At 37.2% G+C, this 13,799-nt stretch overlaps 1 protein-coding gene across 9 annotated transcripts in view; it reads right to left on the reverse strand.

Moving 5' to 3' along the window:
- The window catches only part of MTA1-like (metastasis associated 1-like), a 360,550-nt gene that overhangs the window by 317,311 nt on the left and 29,440 nt on the right, over positions 1 to 13,799 (reverse strand). For all 9 annotated transcript variants that reach the window (XM_070084050.1, XM_070084048.1, XM_070084053.1 and 6 more), the window contains exon 2: positions 1,027 to 1,094. In XM_070084050.1, coding sequence (XP_069940151.1) covers positions 1,027 to 1,094 — 68 coding nt within the window. The remainder of the gene's footprint in view (positions 1 to 1,026; positions 1,095 to 13,799) is intronic.

Genomic DNA, 13,799 nt, shown 5'->3' on the forward strand with positions numbered 1-13,799 from the left:
TTAAAATAATATCCAAAGATGGCTGACACAAACCCACTACCAGTGTACTATGCTCCTCGCTTAACAACCAATTCGTTTACCGACCTACTCTTGGGAACGGAACTCTGTAGTTAAGTGAGGAGAGACTGTATATGGGTCTGTACTGCAAGTGTGCAAGTGTGCATAGTATATAAAAAAATCCTGCCCCCACAGGCATAATGATAAAAGCAAAACTCTGACCTGGTGTTTGGCTTAAAATAATAAAGTTGAGGTGTTTTCTAGGATAATTTTTATGGTTTTATTGCCTGTTTCTTGGTATCATTTGAGAATGGAAAATATACTACTGAAATAGAGATGATTTGGAATGGTTTCAGGACTGGAAGTAGTTTGAAACTGGGCTTTAAGTAGCAGAAACATTTGATTTTTGCCAATTTCCTGAGGAAGGGTATGACCCCTTACATACCTGGTCTTTTTTATGGGTTTTTATTGGGTCTAATTCAATTACTGGGATGACATACATCATGACCAATCATTCCATGTTACATTTTATTACCTAAGAAATGGGGTAAATCTAAATTTTTGTGATGATGAATTCAAAATGGAAGGCATGTATAATACAGAAGAAGCCTGAGGATGTGATTAATTAATGGAGGAAATGCTTTTTTTTATTGTTTTTTTTTTTTTTAATGTTGAGTAAAATTGCCCAAATTACCAGCCTGTGTGTGCTTCGTAGGGTAGTTCTGATAGTTGAATGGGCAGATTTGTGTGTTCTATCGATAAAGAGGAAGGCATATTAGTAAATATCTAAGAATTTGATTGAAATGAGCAAGGGAATTGGCTTAATATAGGACTCAAAGTGGGCACAATAACCTAGTGAAGGACTTAAAACTGCACCAACAAATCTGATATGAAAATTCCATCTAATCAATCTTTAATGTGTGGGAATGAGAAGGAAAGAATACTGCATCATACCAATAATAAGAACAAACATAGCAATTCCATAAGCAGTACAGTACAAATTTACAGAATTAAATAAATTCCACTTACTTTATTTAATTCTTCTATTCTTCTAATTTGATATGGTGATGTGGATGACGTTTCAAAATATACATAATCTGAAAAGAGAAGTGATTCAGTACAAATATATAAAAGAAAAAATTCAGAGATGGTTACAAGATAATTTAGTAAAAATTTTTCTAACCTATCATCCTAACAAAAATATTTCTTATGGTAGTTCTGTACTGTACATATACAACAGATTTCAAAAAAAAAAAAAAAATAAATACAGTAAACAGTCTCGCATTCAAATCTTTCCAAAAACAAAATGGTAAAAATGATAATAGTAATCTTTACCTGCCTGTGAGTTCCATAATAGTTTTTAGTCTTGTAATATATCTTTTCCAATATTGAGGGTCTGGTCTGAAAGTGGACTCTGAGGGGCCTACCTGGAGTGTGTTCTGAGGGTTAACACCACTGCAGCCCAGTCCCAGACCAGGTCTCCCAGTGGATTACCTAATCAACCACGATCAACACAAAGTCAAACACATGCACCACAGCCTGGTTGACCACGAATTGACTTTAAGAACTCGCCCAATTCTTTCTTGAAGACAGCCAGGGATTTGTTGGTAATCCACCTCATAAATGAAGAGAGGGTAATGTAAAATCTTGCTCCCTTCACACTTATTTTTTCCTTAATGTACTCACTGCACCCCTGCTTTTCATGGGAAGGTATTTGTCACCATCTGAAGAGCCTCTTGCTTTCATGGGGAATGATTTGTGAGAGCAGATTTGGGACCAGTCCTCTCAAATTTTCCGTGTGTAGATTATAGAATCTCTTTCAATTAATTACATTCGGAGTACAGATTGAGGGATTTAAAATGTTCCAGGTAATTTGGGTGCATGACAAAATTTATGCATGCACTGAAGGTTCTCTGCACATTTTCCATGTCAGCAATTTTGCATGCCTAGAACAGAGCTGTTAGGGTACAGCAGTAACCCAGTTTGGAGAGAACAAGTAACCTGAAGAGTATCAACACTGGCATGGCATTCTTGTGGTTGTAATACACACACTTGTGTTACTAAAAAGCGAAATCTTCCAACAATCACTCCTGAAATATCTCGCATTACTTATGCTCTACTAAGTGACTTAAGTCTGTGGTATACATTAGGGCCCCTCTTTACGGCATTTCGCCTTATGGCGTTCCGCTAATATGGCGATGTCAAATTATGACCAAAATTTGCTGTACGGCAAGCGGTCTTACACTGTGCTGATGTGCAGGTACACATTAAAATTGCTAAGTCTCTCTACTCATGACGCTAATATTACATAATAATAATCACTCTTGGGCACATTAACCCTTTGAGGGTTTTGGTCGTACTAGTACGTCTTACGCGTAGGGGTTTTTGACGTACTAGTACTCATAAATTCTAGCGGCCTCAAATCTAGTGGGAGAAAGCTGGTAGGCCTTCATATGAAAGAATGGGTCTATGTGGTCAGTGTGCACAGTCTAAAAAAAATCCTGCATCACACAGTGCATAATGAGAAAAAAAAAAACTTTGACCATTTTTTTTAATAAATCAGCGAATTTGCAGTGTATTTTCGTATGGTATTTATTGTTGTATTCTAGTTTTCTTGGTCTCATTTTATAGAATGGAAGACATATTACAGAAATTGAGATGATTTTGACTGGTTTTACAATGAAAGGTGCCTTGAAATTGAGCTCAAAGTAGCAGAAATGTTCGATTTTTACCAAACTTCAAAAGTAAACAAATCGTGCCAAGCGTGCAATACACGTCAACTGGTGAGTCTAATATTCTTTCACAAGTGCACCAATAATATTTATACCATTTTTTACACTAATGCAGTAGTCTGCATAACAGTAAATCTTATATTTTTTGTGAAAATAAAAATTCAAAGTGGAAAGCAAAAGAATATAAGAGGGGCCTTGAGACATGACTAATGACTAGAGGAAATGTCATTTTAGTGCCAGGAATGTCTTTCTTGTTTATTCTGGACCCTATTCGGAAATTGGCATCTTTTGAAATTTGTGTGAAATTGGCAAAATTGCTAAATTCTGACCACTGTACTGGATAGTTGAATTTCATAAATGGGTGGTTTCTTGCACCCATTCGATAGAAAAAATGGAGTTCTAGCGAAATGTTCATGTTTTTTGTCGACTAGTACAGTGAAATTGGCCGAAAATGGGGCTCAAAGTGGGCAAAATCGCCGATGCGTAAACATCGCCGAGACCGCTAACTTTGCGAGAGCATAATTCCGTAAGTTTTCTATCAAATTTCAAACTTTTGGTGTCTTTATGATCAGGAAAAGATTCTCTATCTTTTCATAAGAGAAAATAATTTTTTTTTTTTTAAATTTGGCCGACCCTGAGAACGAGTTTCGGAGAGGGCCTGTCAACCCTCAAAGGGTTAAATGTCTTATTTTACGTTAATATAGGCATTTTCATTAATCCATCTATCATATTTTCCTCAAAATTATATATGAAACCCATTACATAGCATATAAACATGATACATACACTCACAGAATAAAAATTGACGTAAATAAGAGATTTGTTTACAAAGCGGCTGTGTAGGTAGTGTCGGAAGAATTACGTTTTCTATAGTCAAACTGGGGGATAACTGTAGAAAAATATTCTTTTCGTATGCCTTCACTCTATATATAGCAATTTATGACCCTTGTGGGTTTAGTGCTTTTTATATTATTATTATTATTATTATTATTATTATTATTATTATTTTCACTCACTCTAAAAATGGTGTGTTGCTGTTTGTTTATTCTGTACTAACCTGTACAACTTGTACACAATGTAAGAGTATTTGTATTGTGAGGTTATTATTATTATAATAAAAAAAAATATTGAGGTCAATGTTTTACAAACTTACAAACGTACTTGAATGAACTAAAAGTAGACACATATTAATATGCATTTATTTCGCCTGACCAAGTGATCGCCCACTACCTGTTCAGTTTGTGTTCTTACATTGTCTAAACTCTGTATCTCGTTCTCTCTTTTGTTTACTCGTTCGTTAACTAGTTGGCTGCAGGATTTTTTTTATATTGCGCACACTGACGACACAGACCCATTCTCTCACATGTGGGCCTACCAGCTTTCTCCTGCTTGATCTAAAGCCACTAGAATTTTTGAGTATACGTATATATGTCAAACACATTGGCTCATTAGACATATACTATATACAACCAAAACAGTCAAAGGGTTAATGCAGTCCAGAGCCATATTATTACCATCAACATACCATGTTCACTGGGTTTAATTGTTTCTAACTACTACCTTTAGATGCCATCATAAACAAAGGGAGAAGTAATGAATACAGGTACCATCCGACTTACGACCGAGCTCGGTTCTGACAAACCGGTTGTAAGTCGAAATGGACATAAGTCGAACATTACTACTGAATATCAACATCATATTTTTGTAATGACTTTATTTTGTTTTATTTTGGCATTTCATTTTTTACTTTACTTTTTATGCTGTTAGTACTGTATTTTATACTGTAAGGTTTAGGATAAACACTGTGTACAACACAAACAGTTGTTTATTTCCCAGAAATTTAGCATAGAAAACACGGTCGTAAGTCGAATGGTCGTATGTCGAGCAGGTCGTAAGTCGGATGGTAGGTGTAATACATGCCAAAAACTGTAAACAAAAGCGTTATGTATTAACCCTTTGACTGTTTCCGACGTATAAATACGTCTTACGAGCCAATGTTTCTGACGTATTTATACGCACAAATTCTAGCGGCTTCAAATCGCGCGCCAAAGGCCTGGTAGGCCTACACGGGAGAGAATGGGTCTCAGTGGTCGGTGTGCACCCTGTGAAAAAAATCTCGGACCTAGCGGTGCATTGTGGGAACGCCATGTTGTCAGTCCATTTTCACCATGCCTCTCGGTAAGAAGTTCCTCACTCCTCGCCGGATTGGAGGTCTTTTGTTCCCAAGTGATAGCTCTAACAGCGATGAAAATGTCAGTGACAGTGAATTCAAGGGTTTTCAAGTGAGTGTTACCGAAAAAAGTGCCCAGGATAACGTAAATAGTGACGAAAACCCAGATGACCCACAACCTTCGACCTCTGGTGCTGTGCCGGCTTGTTCACGTTCACGTTCGCCTGTACCAGGACGAAAGAGGAAACTATTTGGTCGTGTACAACACCCTGATGATAGCAGTGATAGTGATAGTGATAGTGATTTCAAGGTCATTGAAAGCAGTTCTAGTGACAGTGAGAGTGAATATTCCCCAGTGAAGCGCCAGTATGTACGACGTAGCATGCGGTCTGGTAGTGTTTCATATGTTGTTCCAAGGGGAAGGAGAAACTCTGGGAGCACATCCCGTGGCCCAACACCACGACCTGATAGTGAAGATGATGATATTGTAACGATGGGTATGAATGGTGACAGTGAGGGAGGAGGCAGTGGTGGTGATAGTGAGGGTGGCACGGCCCATGTGGCACCATCACCGGGCCACGCTACTAGCCACGCGGCTGACTCAGCAGAAGAACCAGCCTCACCCTACCCCACACTGCCACAACCTGCACAACCACAACCTGCACAGCCACAACCACAGCCACAACCACGGTACAATATCCAGACCCCACCAGCAGACCGCATCTGGGATTGGCAGGACGGTGACGAGTTTGTTCCCAGTCCCCATGACTTTGATGAAACACAAAGTGGAATAAAGCCATCTTGTCCACTTGGGAACAATGCCAGTGAACTGGACTGCTTTGAGTTATTCTTCGATGAACCCCTGATGGACATCATTGTCAGGGAAACCAACACATACTGTGAATACACCATGGCAAATACAATTCTCTCACCAAAATCACGGCTACACAAGTGGAAGGAGACAACTGTGGCAGAGATGTACCTGTTTTTTGCCACAATAATGCTTATGCCACATGTGTATAAGCACACTGTCACCACATACTGGACAACAGATCGCCTGATTTCAACTCCAGGTTTTAGTGACATTATAGGTGTCAATCGTTTCCTGATACTGTTGCGTATGTTACACTTTTCAGACAAAACCAGGCCTGACAGAAGCGACAGGTTATATAAGATAAGAAATGTGCTTATGTACCTGAAACAAAAGTGCTGCATGTATTTTTATCCCTTCAGGAAGCTTGTTATTGATGAGTCCTTGATTTTATTCAAAGGAAGACTCTCATTCAAGCAATATATACCAAGCAAGAGGAAACGCTTTGGTATAAAGCTATTTGTACTGTGTGATTGCAGAAGTGGTCTTGTTTTAGATATTATTGTGTACACTGGCAGTAATACTTTGAGAGATACCATGAAGTTATTGGGTATCTCTGGTGATGTGGTTCGAACAATGATGGAACCATATCTTGGTAAGGGGCATATGTTATTTACTGATAACTGGTACACAAGCCCCTTACTCAGTGATTTCTTGCGAGTGAACTTGACAGACGTGTGTGGCACAGTGCGTGGTAATCGCAAACATATGCCAAGGTTCGACGCTGGCACTCGCAGAGGTGAGGTGCAAGCCTTTGCTGCCAATGACATCATGGCATTTCGGTGGCATGACAAACGTGATGTCACATTGTTGACATCAGTTCACACAAACGAAATGGTACCCAGTGGCAGGGACAACAGAGAGACCAATGAACCCATTCTAAAGCCTGCAGCTGTCATGGACTACAACCTCAATATGCGCTTAGTGGACAAATGTGACATGCAGATTGGGTTTGCAGACTGTGTACGCAAGAGTTATAAGTGGTATATCAAACTTTTTTTCCATCTTGTTGATATCTCTATGCTAAATGCTTATAACATATACAAGTTGAAGACCAACAAAACACCAAAATATGGTGAATTTTGCCTGTCAGTAATCAGACAAATAATTGCAAAGTACAAAGGAGCAACTCCTGCAATAGACCAGCGCCCACAGACGTCATCTCGTTTGAGGCCTGGTGATCACTACCCCATACAACTGCCTCCTACTACTGCCAAGAAAAATGCTCAGAAGAGGTGTTATGTATGTATGCATACCACAAAACGCCCACAAACACGCAGAGACACTCGTTTTATGTGTGAGGAGTGTGAAGTGCCCCTCTGCATATACCCATGTTTCAAAGAGTTCCACAAGCTGCAGCAGTTCTAGGAACGTGGTTAGTGACTGTACATATGTATATATATTATGGAACAATAGTAATAAACATTGTTTTGTATTGTTTGTTTGTGTAAACAAAGTGTATACACAAACTAATAGTGATAAAGTTTGTTCTGTTATTGTGTTGTAAATAATGAGTGTATATTTGAACAATGCACCTTACATTGGTCTCACAGGCCACATAAGTTACCTGGAAAAGAAAAATATTGAAAAATGCAAGAAACCTTTGAATTAGAGTAAATAAAAGAATACCGGGCGGGCGGCAGTCGCCGCTGTTGCCATACGCACGTCGATTTCTGCAAACTTTGCAGCTCTATATCTCGGTAAGTACTGATGGCAAAAATTTTTTTTTAGGCTTAAAACACTAGTAAAAATATTCCTAACATTTTCATAAGAAAAAATAATTTTTTTTTTTTTCGAATATTTGGCGACATAGAATGACAGTTTCAGACAGGGCCCTGAAACAGTCAAAGGGTTAAGGGCAGTGACTGGGCCAACGCAGATTCACACATGTTTTCTCTGATCCTGGACAAGAGAAAACATTATGTTTTCCCTCTGCCTGGCTAGCACACCTCCATAAACATTGCATGTTTATATGCTATGTAATGTGTTTCTTATATAATTTTGAAGAAAATATCATTAGATGGATTAGGTGGATGTGTCTGATATGGACGATATCCGAGCGGATGTATCAAACCCGGGGTAAAAATTCACCGAAAAAAGTGGTCGAAATCCGAATTGTACGATATCCGGACCAAGTGAAAACCAGGGGTCCACTACATAGCACAGAATGTGTGCAGAAAGGTCAATGTGTGTTTGCTACAGTACAGTATTTTGATATAAATATCCAAATGTGTTCAAGGTACTGTACGGTATATAATTTTTCTTAGAATTATTAGAGAAATTAGAAAAATATAATACCACATATATACGTACTATACAGTACTTATTATATTTCTTTTTACTATGTATAACTGCTGCAAAACTAAACAGTTATTACTTAGTATAATCACTGTACAGATACATATCTTACCTACATACATATACAGCAACTAAGCATTTATGTAATCAAAATCTACTGGGTCACTCAATTCACAAAGAATAGACAAAATCTGTTTGTTGCAGAATGGTACATAGCAACTTTCAGGCATTTTCTAGCATTTTTTTTATGGTTTTATTGGTATCATTTGACACAGTGGAAGGGTGAGGGAAAAGCTCTTAACACTTTCAGGGTCCCCAGGCCCTCTCCGAGACTTGTTCTCAGGGTCCCCAAATTAAAAAAAAAAAAAAAAAATTCTTATGAAAAGATAGAGAATCTTTTCCCGATCATAATGACACCAAAAGTATGAAATTTGATGGAAAACTTATGGAATTATGCTCTCATGAAGTTAGCGGTCTCGACAATGTTTACGCATCGGCGATTTTGCCTACTTTGAGCCCTATTTTCGGCCAATTCCAGTGTACTAGTCAACAAAAATCCTAAATATTTCGCTAGAACTCCATTTTTTTCTATCGAATGAGTACAAGAAACCACCCATTTACCGATTTCGACTATCCAATAAAGTGGTCAGAATTTAGCAATTTTGCCAATTTCACACAAATTTCAGAAGATGCCAATTTCCGAATAGGATCCAGAATAAACAAGAAAGACATTCCCGGCACTAAAATAACAAGTTCTCTGTTCATTAGTCACATCCCCAGGCCCCTCTTTATATTTCTTTGGCTTTCCACTTTGAATTTTTCTTACAAAAAATAGAAGATTTACTGTTATGCAGACTACTGCATTAGTGTAGAAATGGTATAAATAATATCAGTGCACTTGTGAAAGAATATTAGACTCACCAATTGACGTGTACTGGACACTTGGCATGATTTGTTTACTTTTGAACTCTGGTAAAAATCGAACATTTCTGCTACTTTGAGCTCAATTTCAAGGTACTTTTCGTTGTAAAACCAGTCAAAATCATCTCAATTTCTGTAATATGTCTTCCATTCTATAAAATGAGACCAGGAAAACTAGAATACAACAATAAATACCATACGAAAATACAGTGCAAAGTCGCTGTTTTAATCCAATAACACGGTCAAAGTTTTTTTTTCCTCATTACGCACTGCAGGATTTTTTTTATACTGCGCACACTGACCACATAGACCCATTCTTTCATATGTAGGCCTACCAGCTTTCTCTCACTAGATTTGAGGGCGCTAGAATTTAGGCGTACTAGTACGTCAAAAACCCTGGGGTGTAAGCCGTACTAGTATGGCCGAAACCCTAAAACGGTTAATCAAGGAAATCTTTCCCAAATGGATGGATGTCAAAAACTTTGCAGAGAAGTACCACCCCAACAAAGCCCAAACAAGCCGTAATAGCATTGTCTGGAATGACCAGACAATGTCACATTTCCGAAACATCCTGAGGAGAAAGCAGAAAAGTTCTTTGGACAGATTTTTAGTAAAAGTCAAACCTGTGAGCTTCAACCAGGTCCAAATAGGGAAGAGAGACAGCAAAGAGAAGGGGACTCTCCTTCCAAACAATAACATTTCCTCCTCCTATCTTCTCAGCACTATCCTAGTAGGCATTCAACTTATTTCAGCAAAGTAGAGCGAGGTGAAAAATGCATTTATTTCATCTAATTCTTTTGTATTTATGTATGTATGTTAGTAGTATGCAGTGTTTAAATTACATGTTATATTAAGCAGTGTTTAAATTATTTTATACAACTCCATCAATGTATAACATGCCAATAACAATACGATTTTTTTCAAGAGAACAGATTAATCGTTTTCCCTATATTTCTTATGGGAAAATTTGTTTGGTATATGTACATCCTGTCTGGTATAAGTCCAAGGTCCTGGAATGGATTAACCCCATGACTGTTTTGGTTGTATATATACGTCTTGCGAGCCACCGTTTTTGACATATATATACTCAAATTCTAGCAGTCTCAAATCAAGCAGGAGAAAGCTGATAGGCCCACATGTGAGAGAATGGGTCTGTGTGGTCAGTGTGCACCATATAAAAAAAAAATCCTGCCACACGCAGTGCATAATGAGAAAAAAAACAGACCTTTTTTTTTTATTAAAATACCGAATTTGTCTATTTTCATATAGTATTTATGGTTGTATTCTCGTTTTCTTGGTCTCATTTGATAGAATGGAAAACATATTATAGAAATAGAGGTGATTTTGATTGGTTTTACTATGAAAAGAACCTTGAAATGGAGCTCAAATTAGGGGAAATGTTTGATTTTTACTGATGTTCAAAAGTAAACAAATGATGTTATTTTCCAATAAATGTCCAAGTAGCCATTCTAATATGCAGTTATGAATGGGATGACATTATTTGTACAATTATTACAATATTACAGTAGTCTGCATAACAGTACATCTTCTATTTTTTTGTTTGAATAAAAATTCAAAATAGAAAGAAAGAGTAATATCAGAGGGGCCTGGAGACGTGACTGATGGACAAAGAAAATGTTATTTTAGAGCCAGGAATATCTGCATAGTTCATTCTGGACCCTATTTTGAAATTGTCATATTTTTTAATTTTCGCAAAATTGGCCAAATTGCAAATTTCTGACCACATTATTGGGTAGTTGAAATCAGTAAATGGGCAGTTTCTTGTACTTAATCGATAGAAAAAATGGAGTTCTAAAGAAATAGCTATGAGCCTGGTCGACTGGAACAATGGAATTAGTCGAAAATAGGGCTCAAAGTGGGTGAAATCGCCAATTCATAAATATCGCCGAGGTCGCTAACTTCACGAGAGCGTAATTCCGTCAGTTTTCCATCAAATTTCGTTCTTTTAATGTCATTTCAATTGGGAAAAGATTCTCTATCATTTCATAAGGAATTTTTTTTTTTGTTTTTTTTTTTTGTGGGGGGGGGGGGGGGGATTTTGTGACACCAGGAGATGCCTCAGGATTTGGGGTCGCAACAGTCAAGGGGTTAAGGACGTATACCAAGGTACCACTATTTCAAACAAAAACTTTTTTAAAGTGGACACTGGGAGCAATACAAATGGCAGAGAGCTGGGCAGTGAAAGGGTTAAACTGATTGCATTCATTTCTGCAAATTTTTATTTGAAGATGTACAGTCAACCCTCTATTTAACAGACTAACTGGAAGGAGAGGGTGGCCAGTAATGGCAATTATGGTGACTAGAGCAAAGATAGGTTTGTCAAGATTGTAGCAATAATTCTGCAACAAAAGGACTTTGTCCATAGTCTCTAAATCTATCAACCAAGAAGATTTTGTACTATATTTCTGAAGTCTGTTAAATGAAGGGTTTACTGTACACAATTTCTATCATCCAAACTACTGAATGGGTTAAAGACCATTATTAAGCATTCCATCCAACACCTAAGTTTTGCAAATTTTATTACTAAATTTTAAGTTTTATGTAGTGATACACACAAACTAATATAGGAAAGGAGGACTGTCTACTTAACCCTCTGATGGTCCGTCTCATAGTTCTACGGCATTGAAGCCTAGGTCCAAGCCGTAGAACTACGGCTTGAGCTCAGCTCACTCAGATAAGCTGCAAGTGGTAAATTTGGGCCTAGATATAAGAGAATGCATCTATGCGGCGAGTGTGCACAACATAAAAGAATGCGACTTTTTGAATTAAAACAGTGAATCTGAAGTTTTTTCGTATGTTTTTTACAGCTGTATTCACAATTTCTTTGTCTCATTTGATAGAATGGAAGATATATTACAGAAACCGAGATGATTTTGACTGGTTTTAGTGTTGAAAATGGCTTGAAACTGAGCTCAAAGTAGCAGAAATGTTCAATTTTTGCGGATGTTCAAGAATAAACAATTGATGTCACACATCTAATATGTACATGTCAGCTGGTGGGTCTAATATACATTCACGAATGTGTTGATATTATTTATACAATTATTACAATATTGCATGACAGTAAATCTTCTATTTTTTGGTTTGAATAAAAATTCATTGTGTGAATAAAAAATCAAAATGGAATTCATTTGTAAAGCCTGAAAACATAACTAATGAACAGAGGAAATGTTAGTTTAGTGCCAGGAATGCCTGCATTGTTTATTCTGAACCCTATTTTGAAACTGGAATATTTTGAACTTTGTGTTAAACTGGCCAAATTACCAATTTCCAATCACTTTATTGGGTAGTTGAAACAGCTGACTGGGCTATTTCTTGTGCTTAGTCGATAAAATAGAAGTAATACTAGTGAAATAGCTAAGAATTTGGTTAACTGGGATAATGTATAGGTACCATCTGACTTACGACAGAGCTTGGTTCCAACCAACCGGTCACAAGTCGAAATGGACGCAAGTCAAACCTTACTACTGAATATCAACATCACATTTTTGTAATGACTTTATTTTATTGTTTTATTTTGGTATTTCATTTTTTACTTTACTTTTTATGCTGTTAGTACTATATTTTATACTGTAAGGTTTAGGATAAACATGGTCGTAAGTCGAGTGGTCATATGTCGAGCAGGTCGTAAGTCGGATTGTAGGTGTAATTGGCCAAAATGCGAGTCAAAATCATCGATGCGGAAATATCGCTGACGCAGCAAAATTCACGAGCGTAATTTTGTCAATATTCCATCAAATTTTGTACCTTTTGTGTTATTACCTTCAGATAAAGATTCTCTACCATTTCATAAGAAAAAATAAAAAAAAAATTTGAAAATTCTTGGACCCTGGATGTCACACTGAGATTTGGCCTCTGGACTCTTTTCAAAGGGTTAAACAGAAATTCTTTCCATAAAAATGACTGATGCAGCAGACTTGTACATTCTGAGAGGCCTACCAAATATACATGCTACTGATGAGACTATCTTGATGCAGCTGATTTGGGCCAGTGTATTAGGAGCCTACTCAACATATAAACACTACTATTAACAAACAAAATTTCTATATAGTAGACTTGGTCTGTTATGTGGGAGGCCCACCAAACAGAGCCACTACCACTAACACACAGTCTCTATGCAGCAGACTTAGCCCATTCCACCAAGCCTTCATCTGACCAGATATATATTGTCCATTACACAGCACTATTTGATATCTGTTTTATCAATCTTTACTGTAATTTCATGTTACTATATTTCACATTGCTACATATAATCATTACCAGAATTTTTTACTCAACCCATTTCTTGAGTCGACATCATTTTGACAATGAACCATACAGGAAAAGATCTGCATAAGTCAGTTCCTTTAACAGAAGGTACAGCAATACAAGATGGGGGTAATGGAGCCAAAGTGCAAAATGGCAAAAGAAAGGTTAATACCAAGTATACAAAGAGGCCAAAGAAAAGTCTAACAGGGCATGGAAAGAAAAAACACACACAAACTGATAAAAAGCAGTGTAAACACAAAACCAAGAAACTCATAGACAAGGATATGAAGGAAAGCTGAAAGACAGTTTGAAAACAATATACAGTAGCATCAAGGCCAATACTGAATCAAAATTACCCCAAAGCTATACATAATGATGACTTTAAATCAAAAGCTATAAAGCATCAACTCAATAAAGGATTTGATGAAACTACTTAAAAGAGCTTGATGTAACTGCAATGAGACCAGATGTAACAAGAGGCCACAATTTGTGAATTAAGAATAAATGGAGCTGAGGGGATACTAGGAATATTTTTCACAGT

The sequence above is a fragment of the Cherax quadricarinatus genome, chromosome 11 (genome assembly GCF_038502225.1).
Source record: "Cherax quadricarinatus isolate ZL_2023a chromosome 11, ASM3850222v1, whole genome shotgun sequence".
In the NCBI taxonomy this organism is placed as follows: Eukaryota; Metazoa; Arthropoda; class Malacostraca; order Decapoda; family Parastacidae; genus Cherax; species Cherax quadricarinatus.